Source organism: Anabrus simplex, chromosome 4 (assembly GCF_040414725.1).
Source record: "Anabrus simplex isolate iqAnaSimp1 chromosome 4, ASM4041472v1, whole genome shotgun sequence".
NCBI classification, from domain to species: domain Eukaryota; kingdom Metazoa; phylum Arthropoda; class Insecta; order Orthoptera; family Tettigoniidae; genus Anabrus; species Anabrus simplex.
The window spans coordinates 242863694-242886275 of NC_090268.1; the positions used below are offsets into that span (position 1 = coordinate 242863694).

At 39.4% G+C, this 22582-nt stretch overlaps 1 protein-coding gene across 1 annotated transcript in view; it reads left to right on the forward strand.

Annotated features, from left to right (window-relative positions):
* The window catches only part of Gp210 (nucleoporin 210), a 461410-nt gene that overhangs the window by 22498 nt on the left and 416330 nt on the right, over window positions 1-22582 (forward strand). Inside the window, exon 2 of the mRNA XM_067145468.2 lies at window positions 1704-1975. Within this exon, the coding sequence (XP_067001569.2) occupies window positions 1704-1975 (272 nt within the window). The remainder of the gene's footprint in view (window positions 1-1703; window positions 1976-22582) is intronic.

The following is a 22582-nucleotide window of genomic DNA, read 5'->3' on the forward strand; positions in this document are numbered from 1 at the left end:
AGTTGCAGCAGAAGAGGGATAGCACATCACAACAAACAGCGGTGAATATAATGTTATTGTTGATCACTTTTATAAACTTTCGATATTGTAGGCCATCATATTTAGTTTTCTTCCGACTCTTTGATATTAGGGCATCTAATGTAAAGGGACTTCTCCTTTCTTTCATGACTCCCTATTGTCTTATTCTTCATGCAATCGTTCCTTTACAATTTCTTCTCGTTTTTATAATCATCTTCACAATTTGCCTTGTCCATATGGATCAATGGTCTTGCATTTTTACACCTTAAGACAATCATGACAAAAACCATTGCCAGTTAACACGATTAAACAATTTCCATGTCAGCAGTGCTTGGCGTTGATATGGACTAGCAACAAAAATTCTAAATTCATGAATTCCTCTGTGGGTGGGGGCGGTAGAATAACACCCACGGTATCCCCTGCTTGTTGTAAGAGGTGACTGTAAGCGGCTCCAGAGGGGGCTCTGAACTTGGAAGCGTGGGTTGGCGACCACGGGGCTCTCAGCGGAGTCCTGGCATTGCTTCAACTTACTTGTGGCCCATGACTTTCTTAGACCGATACCTTCATTTTTGAAGTGTTGGACCCCTTCCATTTTTTCTCTCTGATTGGTGTTAAATAGAGGATGGCTGCCTAATTGTACTTCCTCTTAATACAATAATCACCACCACCACACCACTACCACTCTTATCATAGTTGGTATGGTAAAACTGAATAAGATATAAATGATCGGAAATTGTATTGTCTGTAACTTTTGTAATGTAGTACTTTTCGATAGGACCAGTAACATAGGTATTTAAACATTTAATTTTAGGCGCCTTCCCCTAAACTACCATATCATATAATAAAAAAAAAAGCAAAGTCATCTCTGTACAGGCCATGAAGGCCCTTGGAGGGGTGGAAGGTAAAGGCTTCCACCATTCGTAACATCATCACTGATGAGGTAGAGTGGTTAGCTCTACACCCGGCCGCCTTTGCTCCCAGGAATTAGCCTGGTAATCATTTCTGGTGTAGGCTGAGTGAACCTTAGGGCCATATGCACTTCCGGTAGTGGAAATCTTGTTTCTTAAATTTTACGACTTCCTGACGGGATTCGAAACCACGTCCTTCCGTGCGAAGCAGGCACGACTTTACCGCCTTGGCCAGGCAGCCCCTACCATATCATATAGGTTGAATAAAATTATTTATAGCCTAGACTGTAATTCCTTATTCCCTGACTTTACATACCAATTTTCATTAAATTCTGTGTACCCATTTTCTTGTGGCTTGGCATTGGTATGGACTAGCAACAAAAATTGAAATTCACGAATATCTCTGTTATGATAGCCGTTATGGTAAAAATGTAGAAGACATAAAAGATCGGAAATTTAATTCTCTATAACTTTCATTGTACAGTATTTATCGATAGGACCACTAATAACATAAACATTTGAGAATAACATTTAGGCCTTCTCCTAAACTACCCTTTCACTCAGTGTGAATACAATTATTTATAGCCTAGATTGTAGTGGCTTGTTCCCTGACTTTACATACCAATTTTCATTAAATTCTCTTCAGCCATTTTCTCGTGATGCACGTACATACAGACAGAAATGACGGAAAATAAAATGTGCATTTCCTTGTTACTGTGGACATGACCGATGCAGAAATACCCATTCATGTGATACCTGTTGTTATTTGATTTCTAGGTCTGCATCTCGGTCTGATATTATTCAGTTGACACCTATTGAGGATGACCAAAGAGTGCTGTGTTCATCAAAAGCTCTCATATCTGTTGTATCAAGAGAACATGTTCGTAATACAGCTATTGTACTTGCTGAAGAAGTTCATTCAAGTCAAGTGTTACGATGTGACATAATAACTGATTCCATCGCTTCACTTTGTGTATTAACCACCACCAGGGAGGTGTTCATGGAAGAAGCTCCTGAAGCATTTGAAGTTCGAGCATATGATGCCCAAGGTTAGTGATATTTATATTTCTTTTTTACCTATGTATACATATATCTATTTGCTTATCCTTCAGTTTTTCCTTTTTGTCTTCATGCTTGTATTGGAATGATGATGTTTTGGCAGTATTTCAGCATTTTGCATTCAGTGTGAAGATAGAGCCCTGCACGGATGCGGATATCCACGAAGTTAGTGTCTTGGCTGATAAAACGTGGATGGCATTGCGGATAATTTTGCTGTTAATTTCTAAATTATGACGTTTATTGATTTTCACTTGGGCATATTCTTATTTTTGCTTGTGGTTAGGCGATTCTTGACTGGTATGGAATAATGGTGATAAGCTATATAAAGAGCATAAAGCCGTAAATCCGACCTAAGCCTAACACTAAGGAACAAATGTCAATACGTCGGTTGTTGTCGCAAGAGAAAATTTCTCATAAACCTGTGACTTAGGGATTCTGGTGCCAGGTATCAGATCTATTAACAGATTTATCAGTTTCAATATCTTGGGTGTAATCTACTGTAGTTAAATATTTAAAATATATGCGGGTGCGGATGAAGGAAGGGCTGATGCGGATAATGCTTTGTATATCCGCGCAGGGCTCTACGTAAAGAGAATTGGAATGTATGCAGTATTAAGGAATTCGATAGTTCAAATAAACTCTGGTAGTGACACCGCTCCAAGCTATCATGTGATAAGCACAAATGCAGTGCCGACGTACTGTGGGAGTAGTATATATATAACCCTCCAACTAAGAGCATCGTATCTGCATAGTCGTATGCTGTATATGCTCTCTCAGGTTAGCATGACCAAAAATGTGACTTCTGATTGGGGGTAGATAAATAGTATCTAGGAAACTCAGTCGTCAAAAAATACCAGTGTTTTGTCCCATTGCGGCATGAGCCCATCAGTTGGATACCACACGTTCCAAGACACTGTCAGCTAGCACACCGGTAGCGACACCACTGTAAGGTATCACGTGATAAAATGTTCAAGTACAGTTAAAAAGAGAAAGGCTGGGTCTTCTTTGGACCGAAGAATAACTTGAGTGTAGAATATTAGAAAGCATGAGTTTAAAAGGCTGGCATTATTAATTAAGAAAATAATGACCATCAGAGGCAACATGCAAGTAATAAAATGCTGGAAAAGGAAAATAATTACAGGAAAATTTATAATAGATTTGTACTGTGAAAGAGATACCTATTGCAATGTTTACATATGCACAAATCTATGGGGGAAAAAAAAGGATCTATTTTGTTGAGTGGTAGACTCTCAGTAGGGAGTAGTTAAAATACCAAGGGCAGTGGGCATAGGTGGTTTGCAGTGAACAGAAAGATAGAAAGAATTGGCTAGGTTGAGGCTATTTAGGTTCAGGCTTGCTTCAGCACCAGTGGCTGTATCATGTTAAATTTAACTGTGTACTATAATTTTCAAGTAAGAAAGCCTGCTTGGTGGCCATGATTGTTAAGATGCCAGGTCCTTATGGTCTGACACTATTGTTAGCCAGTTTGAGCTCTGTTGGTAGAAGAGTCCCAAAAGTAAAAACTTGGCAGCTTACAGAGCCAAATGTAAAGGAAGAATTCAGGGAAGGTGTCCACAGATTGTTACCAAGAGAAGAACTGAAATTGGTAGATGAAGAATGGGACACACTAAAGAAGGTTGTGGTAGGTACAGCAGGTAACGTATGTGGACGACAGAGCCAAAAAGAAAACCTAAAGAAACTGCCTCGTGGAATGATGATATTAAAAACAGGCTATCAGTGATAAATTGTGCAAGAAGAGCTCTGTATCAAGCGAGAACACGGCTGGATCAACGTGTAATAGAGGAGAAGCTGTCAGGCTACAGAGAGGAAAAATTACAGGTCATACAGTTGATTGTAGCTGAAAAGCAGAAATGCAAGAAAGGTCTGGCTACAAGAATAACACAGGATGGGAATAAGCAACTGTTATACAGAATCGTTAAGAATAGAAGAATCTGTAAAATTCTTAGTGGTGAGGTGACTAGGGATAAGACCAAAATATTACAGGAGTTCAGATGGCACTTAAAATTTTTACTGAAATGTGATGGAAATGAGAGATGACGAACCTTATGATTTTGGCAGCTCAAATACCATTAGTTTGACATGGTTGGAGGTCGCTGAAGTTTTATAGTTTCACTCGCATCAACAACAAACGAGGGAAAATATTTGTCACGACGTATAACACACGTTACATTCATGAAGAATGCCACAGAACTCGCGAAACCTTCACTTATAATCCGAGAGAAACACTACAAAATTTTACTATATACCATCACACACAACCAAATACAAAATTCTTTTACTTTGTGCTTAATTCTGTGTTCATGCTGGCCAACCTAAATATTTTTCTGTGGCTATCGGAACACATACTCTACACTTGCAATCAGTGGATTGCTCGAAAAAACTGTATACATGCCGAAACCCAAGACTTAAATATATTCTTCTATATTACAATTGATTTCATATACTGGCTCTATTTTTATTAACAAGACAATGTGCAAGTGGCTATACTGTTAAGATGTTGATAATTTTCTTAGTCTGTAGTGTGTAGCGCTGAAGACTTCAGAGTATCAAGTATTAAAACTAACATTACCTTACCTAAGCTCGCTGGCCCGTCGCCGTAAATTGCTGTCGGGGGAGGGCCTACAGCTTCGCCCCGCTCCCAGGACAAGGAAGCTTCAAGTGCATGCATTACCCAAGCAGCCTTAAATTTCGCTGGGGTAGCTCTCTTTTGCGCCGGCAAGGAAACCCAGTTCGTTGGAGAAGCTGAACTGCGGTAGTGCGAGTGGATTGTCAAGACAGCTGTACTTGGCTTGCCTGAGATGTTCGCAATTTTTTAAACATTATAATATGCATTCTAAGGGATAATTAGAAAATGTTAATACAAAGTTCTGTACTCTAGCAGTGCTGGGGTAGATCGGGTTCAGTGCACGCCACTGGAGTCCAGCAAGGAAGTTGTCTCTTCCACCACTCCTCTTCATAATCATAACGGATTAAGTTTCAAAAGCAGTTAATAAAAGAAAGGATTCAACAACTAATATCATGGATTTTGCTGATGATGCAGTGGTATGGGGTGATACAGAAGTGGAAGTACAGGAATATTATACAAATAAATAGGCTGGCATTATGTATATAATTGTAGTTTAGGTGTATAATTATTATGAATTTATTTTCTCGTCTCATAAATATAGAAGTGTGGGTGGTATGTAAGTTTATTCTTTCCTTTGACTGAAATGGCGATAAGTACTCTACATTCCTCGTAAATATATGATTCCTCAATAAGATTAAATGAAAATCAGTTACTCAAATAATTACATACAAGTAAATCATGATGTAATTTGAAGGAAATTGCTGACAAGAACATAGATAAAACAACGCAGTCAATGATAATCAAATGTAAACAAATGGTGGCTATGTTGAAATTCCAAAATCTCAACAGTATACAACAAAAATAAGTATAAATGTCGCATCGAAGCTGTAACGACGAATATGAAATGACAAAATGCACGTAAATACTTGGAAATCAGCTGGCTCCTTCTGAAATTAACAGACAAATGTCCTCACTATAAGATAATCAAAGCCGGGCTGAGAGGCTCAGACGGTTGAGGTGCTGGTCTGCTGACCCCAACTTGGCAGGTTCGATCCTGGCTCAGCCCGGTGGTATTTGAAGGTGCTCAAATACGTCAGCCTCGTGTTGGTAGATTTACTGGCACGTAAAAGAACTTCTGCGGGACTAAATTCCGGCACCTCGGCGTCTCCGAAGACCGTAAAAGTAGTTAGTGGGACTTAAATCAAATAACATTATTGTTTAAAAAAGTAATCAAAGCTACTAATCGTGCATCTTTGATCATGCATTAGATTCCTTTCCAAACTAAATATTTCATTAGCATTATAGAGATGATCATATCCTTCTGTTCCGAGTATATCATAACCATGTGGGAAATATAAAGTAGTGGAATTACACTGGTGGTCTCCGTGCCTATAAATAAATATCTATCTTGGGTAGAATATGTTTTGCGAGTGACTAATCTCATGTTTTAATCCGTATTGAAATCTGTTATTTACAATAACAAAGTTTTATTATGATTCACCTGTTCAATACATTATAATGTTGGTCACATTTAAAATATTTTCATTAATTAAAAAGTTGTATGTGGGACATGTTTCGCTCCCTTACAGAGCATCATCAGCCAAATCTGAATCTTGAAGAATGGTTATGTTCGTAAATAATGACTTATAAGTGGGCCGCTACAAGTTTGCACTTGACAGTTGTAAGTCATGTTGGCACCACTACAAAAATGAAATGAACGTCACCCGTCAATCAGAATCACCAATCTACTACTTTTTAATGTCAGATACAGTTACACATTTTATTCATGTTAATTCGTATTTAATTCCATATAGTGCTTATAATCTTTTATTTGCTTACACAAATATGAGCATTTAAAAAATATAAGATTTAAGCGAGCCACAAATAATACAAACTATTTTCAGTTGATTGTTGGCAATATGGGTAGTAAAGTGGTGCCATCTATAAGCAACTTGACTACCGTATTGAAGTGTTGCTGTTTTGTCTGTCGCCGCTAGCACGTGGTCAGATGTGATTCGCGCGTTTATGAAAGTTTTGTTTTCATTGTGAGATAATTGTGAAATATTATTTTAACGAATGCAGTGCGATGTCTCGCAAATGACAACATAGTCATGAAGCGTGAAGTGATAATAGTTTGCGCCGTGGAGTGTCCCTTAATAGTCAGGCATTAGAATTAGTGCGGAGAACTCGTAAGTTTTACGAGAGGGAGAGGAAATTCGTACGCTTCTATAACCGTCTCTCTGTTCCTGCAGATCATGTTGTGGAACGCATATGTCAAACATTAGGGCTTTCAAAGCATACTGTTATTCAGAGAGGTGTTTGCCTCCAAGAACAGAAGGAAAAAGGGACTGGGGTACATAGCAGTAACGGAAACGGGGCTGATAGTAGGGACTTGTTTCACAGCACTCCGGGAAAGAAACGAATTAAGCTATCTCCTGTAACAGGAATTAATTTTTTCCAGGCTGATGCAATATGAAGACATGAGTATGATTATTACAGCTCGGTCCCTTCTGTCATTGTTATGGACAATGCGCCTTACCACTCCGTAATAACGGACAAGACCCCTATTTCGAGCGCCCGTAAAGAACTGTTAGTGGAATGGCTTCAGTAAAGAAATATCCCACCACATATGTGTATGACTAAATTAGTCGACACCGGGCGAGTTGGCCGTGCACTTAGGGGCGCGCAGCTGTGAGCTCGTATCCGGGAGATAGTGGGTTCAAATTCCACTGTCGGCACCACTGTCACTTCAACCTCATTGAGTTGGTACCGGTACGGTATGGGGTGAAGTAAAACATTACGTACGCGTTAATAACAAGTCCTTCACAATTACTAAAGTGGAAGGACTTTTCCGGGAGAGTATTGCTCGAATGGATGCGGCTTTGTGGAGGAAGAAAGTTAGCCATGTCGCAGCATTCATTAACTCTGCAATGGCAATACATGGCATCATCAGTGACTCTCAGGAGTTGATGATCTGCCTAGACGACGATGACAGTGACAACGAAGGCAACGGTAGTGATGGCAGTGATTTGGAGGGTATCGAGCCTCTACCTTTGTGAATCAGGTATGAAAATAAGGTGTCTGAATTTTCGTTTTACAGATTTTACTTGAAACCTTTTGTATTAGCACCGGTGTATTTTATTCTAACATTTATTGGTGTATTTGAAGCGAGATCCTTGTCGGCTGATTTCTTCCATATTTTCTAACATCGCGATAATAAGAACTTCATAATATATTTATCTCATATATTTTGTGTGATTAATAATCGGTCAGTTGAAAGTTCGATTTTTGTCGGCCTATTTCATTTGTATTGTGGATCATTGTGATGACATTAAAAACATTTCTCCCGTGAATATTGAATTTTCACGACCACATTGTAATCGAAAGCGACTTTCAACCTATTAGGTCGTGTTACGTACATTTAGTACGTGATGAAAAGATGGTAAGTACAGAACAAAAATGGCCAACCAGACACCAGTGGGATCCGAACCCACAACCTCCCGATTTCGCACTCTACAGTGTGATGGTAGTAGTACCAGACCTGTAGCTTAGAACCTTTCCAACAGAACAAAGATGGCCTAGGCCACCATAGCTCAATTGGTAGAGCAACCGACGCGAAATAGGGAGGTTGTGGGTTCGGATCCCACTGGTGTCTGGTTGGCCATTTTTGTTCTGTACTTAACATCTCTTCATCACGTACTAAATGTACGTAACACGACCTAATAGGTTGAAAGTCGCTTTCGATTACAATGTGGTCGTGAAAATTCAATATTCATTGACTTGGCCCTCAACGGGCAACTTGAACGCACTCTACAGTGTGATGGTAGTAGTACCAGACCTGTAGCTTAGATCCTTTCCAACAGAACAAAGATGGCCTAGGCCACCATAGCTCAATTGGTAGAGCAACCGACGCGAAATCGGGAGGTTGTGGGTTCGGATCCCACTGGTGTCTGGTTGGCCATTTTTGTTCTGTACTTAACATCTCTTCATCACGTACTAAATGTACGTAACACGACCTAATAGGTTGAAAGTCGCTTTCGATTTCTCCCGTGTTTCTAAAAACTCACGTATCGTGCAATAAGCTGTTGTTATGGCGGCAACATCGCTTTGCGCGCCATTGCAGTGTGACCAACATTGTGCGCTGCTGTCATGTGCAACCTTATGCTGGCCCACCTCTAAGAACTATTAAACCATTTTTCACAAACTTAAACTTACTCTACTAGAATATGATAAAATACAGAATCTTTGGAGACATGCCTTAATAATATGGGCTTAATAGGAGAGAGACATTAAAATTGTGGAAGAATGAGTTGTTCTAAAATATTTAAAACAAGTAGCATGTCTAAAATCTTAGAAAGACGTGAAAGTCAATCTTAAGAGCTAAATTTGAAGATTTTCTTTGCAATGAGATCTGTTAAAAAAGTTTTTTATCCCTTGAGGATAAGAGTCTATAAGGATTCAAAGATCTCGTCAGTTTGATCATTGAACTTGTGACAGGATGAATGTTGGTCTTCATGAAATTTAAATGCTTGTTGTCATTTAACCTCGGCGAATGCTGTTGAATAAATACTCTCTTGATGATATCAGTGACCGTACGTTGAAATAATGGATTTAATAAGGCATGATTGAAAGGGATGTAAATCAACAATCATAGTTAAAAGTTGTTAAGTAGTTTATTTGTTGTATGTCCCTCCAATTGCTGTTTGTCAGTTTGGTGTTATCCGAGGTTGTGTGGTGACTTGTGTGGTGGTTGTTGTTGTAAATAGAATATGTTTATCAAATTATTTGAAGACTCCTATTTGAAGGCTAATTCTCACCCATATGACGATGCTATTCCATCTATTTTAAATATATCACTGATGACTCTAGTTATCATAAGTTACGAAGTTAGTTATGAGATAATTATGCACGGCTTCTCTAATGAAGATTTCACTTGCTTAATATCTGTGGATCATCATCAATAATTACTTCATGAAGATCTATTTATCATATCACAGTTGTATTATCTGCCATAACCTTCTATATACGTTGCTAGTTTATTTTCAATATCAATGTACCTATCCCTCTCATATAATCAGGGTTTATTAACACATATTCTGTCATAACAAACATCTTGTAATTAGTATCAATAGAAGAGAAAGTTTATACAAGTGGCTATGATGTTCTCATCCCGTTTAACATCATAAATATTTATTACATCATCATTTAACCCTATGAAGATCACACCATATACTGTTGGTAATCATAGATGATCAAAACTTGTATCACAATAAGGTACATTTACAATAAGACCAAATAATCTGTCTAACTTGATTTAAATAAGACTCCTATTCTCGGTTATTGTACCATACCTGCCAAACCTTCCGATTTACCCGGAAACTTTCAGTTTTTAACTCTTTTTCCGATTCATTTTTACTTCTTCCTATTTTTGACGAATATAACCTCCAGTACGGTCAATAATCTTTCCTTAGGATAAATTCTTATGTGCTTGTGTAATTTACGCAACCTCATTTTCAAGTATATTTATTTGATGAGTGTATCATCTGTCCGCCTTTGTGTATTGTATTTCCCGCTCACTATAGCAGCGTGTGTGCTGTTCAGCTAGGAATTCGGGACAGCAATCTTCCTACAAGCCAGAGAAACTAATGAGCACTAGCGACTCTGTCGACTCCGTTAATCGGGATGAAAGAGTGAGTTTGTTATTGTGTATGTGTGGTTCGCGCGCTCGGTTCTGTGCGTAGTTTTGTTGGAGTTGTAGGACACATGTTTTTTCTTGCGGTTCTGTGCTTTTCCCCCAAGTTGAAGTGATATGTTGTTAATGTATTGATCTGTTTTGTAAGTGGTAGTTTTGCATATTTCAGTGCATTAGTGTTCTTTCGTACTTCACAGTTTTAACCCTAGAATGGTAGACATAATCACCCACCTATTATTAGTAGACATACGTAAAAATGACGTGTCAAAGGAATGTTTGGTAAATGAGCAAGTAAATCCACGTGTAAGTTATTTACAAAAACAAATAATTTCACTTGTCACAATACAAAATGAAGCTAGTTTCACAGAACGGTGCACAAAATCTACAGAAACTGTTAAATGTTCCGTTGAAAACGAATAACACATAAAAAATGAATTGCAAGGTTCTGGTTTTGCCTCAACAATGGGGTAGCATGAACACACTTAAGACGTACAATATTCCAAATGATAGGGCACGGCCTTAAGAATATCGGATACTTAGGTTGTCATCAAATGGAACATTCAGGACATTTCTTCTTTTGATGTTCGCCGCATATGGGCCTATTGCAGGAGCGGTATGTAGTCGTCATTCTTTTGATGCTCGACGGGCAGAAAGCACAGTACTTCTTCTGTCCCTTGTAATCTGAAGCTGACGTTGGATTTGGCCCATCATCTTGTCCGAGTGAGTTCTTTATGAACGTCTTCACCTTCGTTTGCATGGTGGGGATGGATAGCCTTTGTGATTGCCATAGAGCTGCTAGTTGCTTGTGGAGTTCTATCATATAATCCAGCCTTGAAAGTGCCTTTTTTTTCCATGATGGAGCCTGCACAAATTGCGGGAGTATATAATGAATGAATTTATGCAAGCTATATTCATCATATTAGAGAAAAAGCACAGTGACCACCGTTTAGTTTTTCGTCCACAGTCCATGTTTGAACACATCTGGTCAAATACATCAACTCACATTTGCTATGGTTATAACGAGGGATCATTTCTGGCTTGTTGTCATTCACACTGACTGATGCATCATCGTGCATTGTTGAGATGACTGTCACATTTTCGTGAAAAATGAACAAACTTGATCCAACTTTCCTTTGCATAAACTTGGGGTCCTTGAACTCAGAAGGTAGTTCTGGTTTGTCCTTTCGAATAGTTCCAAGAGCAGTAATACCTTGTGCCAACAGGGATTCAGTTAGGGGTACACTTGTGAACCATCTGTCCATTGTAATATTCCGGTTAGTTCCTTGTATGTTAGCAGATAGTTTTTCCACAAAATACTGAGCTGCCGGCACGTTCGCAGGTGTGGTGCCTTTTCCAAGGTAAGGGATGGCATCCTGCATGTAATATGTTCCTGCATCACACATCATGATTATTTTAGCCCATATTTGTTAGGTTTTGCAGGCATGTACACACGAAATATGCATTTTCCATGAAACCCAACCAACCTCTCATCAATTGTCATGTAAGAACGTGGAGTGTAATTTCCTCGGCAATTCTTCAATAACATTTCCCAAATGTCAGAAATAGGAGGAAGTCTATTCGCATTTCTCCTCTCCTCACGGGTACTTTTGTCGTCAAATCTCAGGCAATTGGTGATGAAGGTGAATCTTCTTTGTGACATAGTTGCCCGACAATGTTCACCACATAAAGTAGCATCAAACAATTTAGATGCCGCCAGATGGTTATTCTTCAGAGCTGCAGCTAGTATAACCAAAGAAAGATAACCGAGAAGTAAGTCCATAGTTATACTACTTATAGTAGGGTCCTTCCTTTGTTTTTCGTTATAGTTGCTTCTTTGGCGATCCATTTCCTCATTCGTATATTTGAGAATTGTTTCGAGTATATCCATAGTAAAGAAGGAACGGAAGCAAGCACTAGGTTCAGAATAGCTCGAAACATTCGGGTTTACCCGTTGACGAATATGTACAACATTCCTTTGTGGAGTTTTCCCTTCATTTTTCTTTTTCTTTGATGTCCACTGAAATCCATTTCGTCCAGTTATGAGTTTATCACTCTGAACTAGAGGATTAGAAACACTTCCACTGGGAGCTCCACGCTGAGTAGATATTCTGGAGGTCTCCTTTTGCCGTTTCTTGCTGCTATTTCCTATATTCTGTAATATTTTCTTCCTTTTACCTCCACTTGAGACGGGATCCTTCTTTCCAGAGTTGCTTTGTTCTTCCACCTCTACGTCACGTATTACTTCACTCAGTTCTTCATATATGATATCATCTTCAATTGGCACATAGTCTTCATCAATGTCAGAATTATATTCCTCAGAATCAGAGCACACTTCCACATTGTCTTCTTCACCTTCCGAGTCATCTGACAGCTCTCCTAAAAGTGCTGCTATCGTCTCATCATTATCCAGATACTTTGCCATTCTGCAATTCAAAATAATAATTATTAATTAAATAATTATTGTACATAAATGTGTGTGAGTACTTTTATATTATATGTGTTTATTATATATATCATATACGTAGTGTAGGTGAAGAGAAGATCCATTATTGGTAGACATACGTCAAACAGACGTGCAAAAAATTTACGTGCATTGGTAGAGTACATCATACTTAGGTGTAGAGTTTCAATGGACGAGAGCTATAGACAAACTGGCGGGAGCACGGGTGCCTTTCGTGGCCACTTCTGTTTCACAACTGATTAGCGGATGCACTTCCGGCCGGACAAGCGATAACGTTGAGTGGGGAAAAGGAGGGATACGCCTGTTTATGATAGACACGTCATGTTTACGTAGTCTATCATTCTAGGGTTAATGATTAGAATGTATTTCAGAGAGTTGTATTGGTGACAGTTTCTGGTATTTTCTCTTCACATTATGACCACAAAACATAACAAATGTTATCTCCAAGTGTTCAGAGATACCTATAAAATTGAATTTCCGTTAATTTTACAGAGTTCAAACGAACCAAGATTCTGGCTATTCTGAAACCAGGTAAACCTTCCGATTGTCCTGAAAGTTATCGTCCAATTGCTCTAATGAGTGTTTGTTACAAACTTCTGGAACGGCTCATCTACAATAGAATAAGCCCTCTAATTTTACGATCGCTCCCAGCAGAACAAGCCGGTTTTAGACTTAACCGTAGGTGTGAAAACCAAGTTCTTGCGTTAACAACCCACATTGAAGCAGGTTTTAAAAACCGACTGAAGAGTGGTGCTGTGTTCATAGACCTTACAGCCGCTTATGATACGGTTTGGAGAGAGGGAGTTGTGTATAAGTTTTTTGAACTTGTTGGATGCAGAGTAATGTCACAACTCATAAACAACATGCTATCAGATAGATTGATCCAGGTAGTTATAGATAACATAGTAAAGTTAAGAAGCTCAACAATGTGCTCTCTCCATTGCTGTTTAATATATACATTGCCGATATACCCCGTACTACATCACGCCAATTTGCTTACGCGGATGACCTAGCAATAGTTACTCAGCAATCCAATGTGAATGAGATAGAAGCAATTCTGAACAGAGACCTTGTCATTTTGAGTGAGTACTTTGATAAGTGGTGTTTGATACCTAGCACCAGCAAAACGGAAACATGTCTCTTTCACCTTAATAATAGGCAGGCAAACATTACTTTGAATGTTTCCCTCGACAACTTTCCCCTATCACACAATTCTAACCCCAAGTACCTTGGAGTAACTCTTGATCGGACACTATCCTTCAGGAAACATTTAATGAATACCACTGCTAAACTGAAGACCAGGAACAATATCATTCAGAAACTTGCAGGTTCTACATGGGGAGCATCAGCATCCACTCTTAGGTCGTCAGCACTGGGACTGGTATACTCTACAGCCGAGTATTGTTCTTTTGTTTGGCTGTATAGCCCTTATGTTAAGAATATTGATGTTGTTCTGAATCAGACTCTGCGCATTTTCAGCGGCACAGTCAGATCTACTATTCTTTTCTGGTTGCCAGTCTTGAGCCACATAACACCTCCAAGGATTCACAGACAAAACAACCTAATTCGCAGGTTCAGGAAGATAACGAGCCCATTCCCATTCATGAAGACATGTTTGTTAGGTATTGTACCGGGAACACCGCTACGACAGAAGTCCGAAGTATGTTTGTTGAACTTCGCGCGAGATGGAAGGTAGGCAGCCCGCCGAACGCAGTGACGTACCCAGCGAGTGACGTGGCCGCCGTAAGCCAGCTATCCGCTACCATATATGGTAATGATCCAGCTCGTCCTCAAAGGTACATTTTGAGCTAATTTATCGCTATTTTGACACTGCCAACTTAAAAGCCTTTACAATGGACATCATATTTTAAGATTTCAAGAAAATCCGCCGAGTATTGTAGAAGTTATAAGGGTAGATAGTACCCGAGTTCTAGACACTTCCATGCGAACATGTATAAAAGGAGGCCCACCCGACCTACGAATTCAGTGTCTGTCACTCCGCCGTCTCTGTGACACGGGTGACAAGAGAAGTGTTGTGCGTGTTGAACTTCTAGTCGACAGTCTGCGAAATCCAAGTTCGGTATTTTCTGTAAGCGTTGTATCAAGACTTTATCATGTTCTTGAAGTGCCTGAATGGGACTTTATTTTTGAGAGCATCGTATTGGAACTTTGTTTTTTTTCGTGTGTCGTGATTGGACTCTGATATTTTCTTAAAGTGCCATATAAGAACTTTGTTTTTTTTTTCTGAAGCGTCTCATTTTTGCCAAGTGTCGCGATAAGACTTTATTATTTTCTTAAGGTGACGTACTGGAACATTGTCATCGGAACTTTATTTTCTTCGAGTGTCGTGTTGGGACTTTAATATTTCGACACGTTGGAACTTTATTTTCTTCGAGTGTCGTGTTGGGACTTTTAACATTTCGACACGTTGGAACTTTGTTATTTCTACACATTGGAACTTTTTTTTTTTTTTTTGAAGTGCCACATAAGGACTTACTTATTCGACGACGATTGAATTTCACGCGTGTTGTGTATCGCATTGAACTTACGTTTCAAACTTATTCGAACTTATATTTTTGAATCAATTTCTGGAACATTGAACTTAGGGGACATTCAACATTACGTTTAATTGTGAAATATGCGATGCTTTCCAAGTGCTGCACAGGGACTTATGTTTTGATTCTTAAAGACTGTGACAATTCAGAATACGCATATCGCATTACTAGAAACCATAGAACTTTCCAGTATTTTGAGTGATCCATAATTTATGAAGTCAGACTTTTTCTTTCAAATATTATTTTCTTTAATGGCTATTCACTTCGCCTATTAATACAACAGGACAGTTTCCGAGTGCTACTTATTCAGTTCATTGCCAATATGCTTTAAATCTTCAGAACTATGCATTTAGGACTGCAGTGACAGTAATACTCTAGAACATTCTAACTTACAGTGGGCTTGCATTATGAACTTGCATTTCGACCAGTACTTGTTCTTCGAGTGATTATACCAGAACGTTTTGATTTAATATCTAGAGTGCAGTAACCATAATTAAAGGGTCATATCTGTTCAGACAGTGCCCTGAATGTGTGGAGTGACGTGCAGGAAATTCAGGTGTGAATTACATCTCGAACCGAACCCAGGAACGTGTGCCAATCTTCGGGACATTCCAGAACGTCGGGACATTTCCAGAACCTCCAGACATTCCAGAACTCCTCACCCGAGCAGGTGTGGTCCTTGCCCAGTCGATGTCCAGCACCATCCCAGGACTTGAGGTACCAACCAGCCACGACACTTCCACGCTGCTGTACGAAGGTGATATGAACTTGCTTTTGATGATCAATAAACTCAATTTATCAAAATAATCTCTCAAATTGATAACTATACCTCTCTCTGTACCAGCTCCAATGATAAAGCCACTCCCTTGATTAAGAATCATGCTCATTCATTTAATATCAAGTGCCTTAAAGATATGAACACATTTTTACGGGTACAGTATGGACGTCTGAAGTCAAGATCTCCGCCCATTCAGACTGCAAGGGAACTCATCAATAGGAACTTTAACGGTTCTGATGAATGGCAATTGGAGTGGACCAACTCAGCTCCAGATGAATGGCAGACCCTCTTTAGTCGCCAACACCCACCACCTGGTTTTAATCTCCCCAGAACTTGGGTTCTTCTCAACAGAGTCCGTACCAATCATGGACGATGTGGGCCATTGTTGCATATGTGGGGTATGCGCTCCTCCCCTGAGTGCGACTGTGGTGAGAAGAAACAGACCATCCGTCATACTGTCACCGAATGTCCTAGGAGGTCAGCTGAAGGAGTTTGTGTGTGCTTCTGACGGGGTTGTACAATGGTTGGACAGCTTGGATTTAAGTTTATGAACTGTTTTAGAGATTGATTGATTGTTTAAGGTGTTATATTGTTTGTTATATTTTTGATTATTTATATGTAGAGTTATGTACTAGCCATAAGCTAAATAAATAAATAACAGTCTAATATAGCTGCAGTCGCTTAAATGCTGTCAGTACCCAGTATTCTGGTATTAGGGTATTGAATAGGTTGACCCTTCTCTATCCTATGATAGTGATCAGTTGTCAATGCGGACCGTAATGTTGTATGACCCTCCAATTGCTGTATGTCAGTTTGGTGTTATCCAGTGTTGTGTGGTGGTTGTTATTGTAAATAGAATATGTTTATCAAATTATTTGAAGACTCCTATCAAATCACGGGCTAATTCTCACTCATATGACGATGCTATTCCGTCTATTTTAAATTTATCACTGATGACTCTAGTTATGTTTTCACGTGGTTAAAAGTAGCTATTGCGTATTCTTACTGTGCTCTTTTGATCTGAGATGTGAAGCTGTTTTCGAATGCTGTTCAATTTGACATTTTCTATGACATTTTACTCTTGTTGCACACTTGACAGTATACTACATAACCGTCACTTGTATAGTCACTATTGCCTGATATCCACTGTTTAATTAAGAGATCTAGAGCTCTTATCTTTGGCCATTTTTGTAGTTTAATCTGATAAATATTGCAGTAGACAACCAGCAAGTAAACAGATGAACGCATTTGTTTAAGCAGACCTTGGGAGGGTACTGGAAGGAGAAAGGAATGTTAGAAAGAAGGAAATAGCTGTCGTGAAATGGGTCATAATCCGTCTACCTGCTTGTATTGCGACACTAAAAGCCCTTTCCTTGATCAGGGGAAGGCTTCTTGTGTTGCCAAGGGATGTAAAACATAGAGTTCATTCGATTTTTCATTTCATTCAGAAATCTTAGATAATCGATCACACATAAGTGAAAAAAATACCTGTATAAGCAGTAACGTTCAAAATACGCATTTGCACATGCGCATATGCATTTTAAGAAAATCCAGGCCCTACTTATGAGGTGAGAGGTTTGAACCCCACTGTCGGCAGCCCTGAATATGGTTTTCTGTGGTTCCATTTTCACACCAGGCAAATGCTGGGGCTGTATCTTAATTAAGGCCATGACCGCTTCCTTTCCACTCCTGGGCCTTTCCTATCCCATCCCATCGTCACCATAAGACATACCTGTGTTTTTGCGACGTAAAGCAACCTAAAAATATAATTAGATAAAGGAAACTATTATGCATTTTGTTCCGTATGTTGGTGTGATACAAATATCTTGTATAGCGGGAAGATATTGTAGATCACAGTATCAGACAAAAGCACAAACTGTTAGCTGTCTCGAGAGGAACAAAAAAATTAATTATTTTGTAGGCAGGAAGGAAGGTAATGCAGTCACTCTAGCAGAATGTTTGTTCACGGCGTTCGTTGTCGAACATAACCTTGCATTGTCTTGTTCTGATCAGGCAGGACCATTGTTCAGAAATATGTTTCCAGATTCAAACATTGCGAAGAAGTATGCATGTGCTAGAAGAAAAACATTGGGGCCCTAATTAATGAAATGGCCCCTGATGCTGATAGTAAGGTGATTCAAACTTTAAAGACCGAACCTTTTGCGATTACAACTGATGGTAGCAATGATAGAGTAAGCTCTATCCTGTTGTCATCTCGTTTATCAACAAAGAATTGAAAAAAAATTGAAAATCGTTTGCTATCGATGGAAAATTTGGAAGGTAAATCTGCTGGTGTTTATATTGCAAATTTGCTCCCGGATGTTCTGAAAAAATATGACGTTCTGATGGCAAAATGTATAGCTTTCAGCGCAGATAATGCTCCTGTTATGATGGGAAGAAAAAATAGTGTTGCTGCTAAACTAAGAGAGCAGTGTGAAAGCATTATTATTATTATTATTATTTATTGGTCAGGGCTCAAAAACAAGGATAGAATAGTGCTAATGGGCGATTTCAATGTGAGAGTTGGGAATAGAACTGAAGGATACGAAAGGGTGATTGGTAAATGTGGGGAAGATATGGAAGCTAATGGGAATGGGAAGCGTTTGCTGGACGTCTGTGCTAGTATGGGTTTAGCGGTTATGAATACATTCTTCAAGCATAAGGCTATTCACCGCTACACATGGGAGGCTAGAGGTACCAGATCCATAATGGACTATATCTTAACCGATTACGAATTCAGGAAATCTGTTAGGAATGTACGAGTTTTCCAGGGATTTTTCGATGATACAGACCACTATCTGATCTGTAGTGAACTAAGTATCTCCAGGCCTAGGGTAGAGAAAGTGAAATCTGTCTGCAAACAAATAAGGGTAGAAAATCTCCAGGACGAGGTAATTAGACAGAAGTACATGGATATGATTAGTGAGAAATTTCGAAGAGTGGACAATCAGCAAGTTCAGGATATAGAAAGTGAATGGGTGGCATACAGGGATGCTGTAGTAGAAACAGCAAGGGAATGCCTAGGAACAACTGTGTGTAAAGATGGGAAAAGGCGAACATCTTGGTGGAATGATGAAGTGAGAGCAGCTTGTAAACGTAAAAAGAGGGCTTATTAAAAAATGGCTCCAAACAAGGGCCGAGCAGACAGGGATTTGTATGTAGATAAAAGAAACCGAGCGAACAAATAGTTGTTGAATCCAAAAAGAAGTCGTGGGAAGATTTTGGTAATAACCTGGAAAGGCTAGGTCAAGCAGCAGGGAAACCTTTCTGGACAGTACCGGTAATAAAGAATCTTAGGAAAGGAGGGAAAAAGGAAATGAACAGTGTTTTGAGTAATTCAGGTGAACTCATAATAGATCCCAGGGAATCACTGGAGAGGTGGAGGGAATATTTTGAACATCTTCTCAATGTAAAAGGAAATCATTCTGGTTGTGCTGCAAACAGCCAAGCTCATGGGGAGGAGTAAAATGATGTTGGTGAAATTACGCTTGAGGATGTGGAAAGGATGGTAAATAAACTTCATTGTCATAAAGCAGCAGGAATAGATGAAATTAGACCTGAAATGGTGAAGTATAGTGGTAAGGCAGGGATGAAATTGCTTCATAGAGTAGTAAAATTAGCATGAAGTGTTGGTAAGGTACCTTTAGATTGGACAAAAGCAGTAATTGCACCTATCTATAAGCAAGGGAACGGGAAGGATTGCAACAACTATCGAGGTATCTCATTGATTAGTATACCAGGCAAAGTATTCACTGGCATCTTGGAAGGGAGGGTGCGATCAGTAGTTGAGAGGAAGTTGTATGAAAGCCAATGCGGTTTCAGACCACAGAGAGGCTGTTGGGATCAGATTTTTGGTATGCACCAGGTAATTGAAAAATGCTACGAGATGAATAGGCAGTTGTGTTTATGTTTCGTAGATCTAGAGAAAGCATATGACAGGATACCGAGGGGAAAAGATGTTCGCTATACTGTGGGACTATGGAATTAAATGTAGATTATTAAAATCGATCAAAGGCATTTATGTTGACAATTGGGCTTCAGTGAGAATTGGTGGTAGAATGAGTTCTTGGTTCAGGGTACTTACAGGGGTTAGACAAGGCTGCAATCTTTCACCTTTGCTGTTCGTTGTTTACATGGATCATCTGCTGAAAGATATAAAATGGTGGGGAGTGATTCAGTTAGGTGGAAATGTAGTAAGCAGTCTGGCCTTAGCTAACGACTTGGTCGTAATGGCAGATTGTGCCGAAAGCCTGCAGTCTAATATGTTGGAACTTGAAAAGAGGTTCAATGAGTATGGTGTGAAAATTAGCCTCTCGAAGACTAAATTGATGACAGGAGGTAAGAAATTCAACAGAATTGAATGTCAGATGGGTGATACAAAGGTAGAACAGGTCGATAAATTCAAGTATTTAGGTTGTGTGTTCTCCCAGGATGGTAATATAGTAAGTGAGATTGAATCAAGGTGTCGTAATGCTAATGCAGTGAGCTTGCAGTTGCGATCAACGGTGTTCTGTAAGAAAGAAGTGAGCTCCCAGATGAAACTATCTTTACATCGGTCTGTTTTCTGACCAACTTTGCTTTACGGGAGCGAAAGCTGGGTGGATTCAGGATAACTTGTTCATGAGTTAGAAGTAACATACATGAAAGTAGCAAGAATGATTGCTTGTACAAACAGGTGGGAACAATGGCAGGAGGGTTCTCAGAATGAGGAGATAAAGCCTAATTTAGGAGTGAACTCGATGGATGAAGCTGTACGTATAAACCGGCTTCAGTGGTGGGGTCATGTGAGGCGAATGGAGGAGGATAGGTTACCTAGGAGAATAATGGACTCTGTTATGGAGGGTAAGCGAGGTAGAGGTAGACCAAGACGACGATGGTTAGACTCGGTTTCTAATGATTTAAAGATAAGAGGTATAGAACTAAATGAAGCCACAACACTAGTTGCAAATCAAGGATTGTGGCGACGTGTAGTAAATTCACGTAGGCTTGCAGACTGAACGCTGAAAGGCATAACAGTCTATAATGATAATGTATTATTATTATTATTATTATTATTATTATTATTATTATTATTATAAACAACTTGGCGAACAAAATGGAATTCGATGGTGAGCTGTCAATATTAATGGGGCTTATGGAAGAAAGAAAGTAGAACTAGCTGAGTCAGCAAAGAGGATGCACCTGGATGTGCTAGTAATTGATATTCGGGTAAGGGGAGATAACGAGGAAGAGACAGGAGATTATAAAGTGTACTTGATGGGTGTTTGAAAGGGAAGGGTAGAGTATGGGGTAGGGCTGTTTATCAGGAATACCATTGCCCGCAACATAGTTTCTGTTAGGCACGTAAATGAGCGAATGATGTGGGTGGATTTGGCAGTTGGGGGAATTAAGACGAGAATTGTCTCAGTGTTTTCACCATGTGAGGGTGCAGATGAGGATGAAGTTGACAAGTTTTATGAAGCATTGAGCGACATTGTGGACAGGGTCAACAGCAAAGATAGAATAGTGCTAATGGGCGATTTCAATGCGAGAGTTGGAAATAGAACCACAGGATATGAAAGGGTGATTGGTAAACGTGGGGAAGTTATGGAAGTTAACAGGAATGGGAAGCGTTCGCTGGACTTATGTGCTAGTATGGGTGTAGCAGTTACGAATACATTCTTCAAGCATAAGGTTATTCACCGCTACACATGGGAGGCTAGGGGTACTAGATCCATAATAAACTATATCTTAACAGACTTAAAATTCAGGAAATCTGTTAGGAATGTACAAGTTTTTCGGGGATTTTTTTATGATACAGACCACTGTCTGATCTGTAGTGAACTAAGTATCACTAGGCCTAGGGTAGAGAAATTGAAATCTGTCTGCAAACGAATAAGGGTAGAAAATCTCCAGGACGAGGCAATTAGACAGAAGTACATGGATATGATTAGTGAGAAATTTCGAAGAGTGGACAATCAGCAGGTTCAGGATATAGAAAGTGAATGGGTGGCATACAGGGATGCTGTAGTAGAAACAGCAAGGGAATGCCTAGGAACAACTGTGTGTAAAGATGGGAAAAGGCAAACATCTGGGTGGAATGATGAAGTGAGAGCAGCTTGTAAACGTAAAAAGAAGGCTTATCAGAAATGGCTCCAAACAAGGGCCGAGCAGACAGGGATTTGTATGTAGATGAAAGAAACCGAGTGAACAAATAGTTGTTGAATCCAAAAAGAAGTCATGGAAAGATTTTGTTAATAACCTGGAAAGACTAGGTCAAGCAACAGGGAAACCTTTCTGTACAGTAATATAGAATTTTAGGAAGAGAGGGAAAAAGGAAAAATGAACAGTGTTTTGAGTAATTCAGGTGAACTCATAATAGATCCTAGGAAATCACTGGAGAGGTGGAAGGAATATCTTGAACATCTTCTCAACGTTAAAGGAAATCCTCCTGGTGGTGTTGCGAACAGCCAAGCTCATGGGGAGGAGTAAAATGATGTTGGTGATATTACACTTGAGGATGTGGAAAAGATGGTAAATAAACT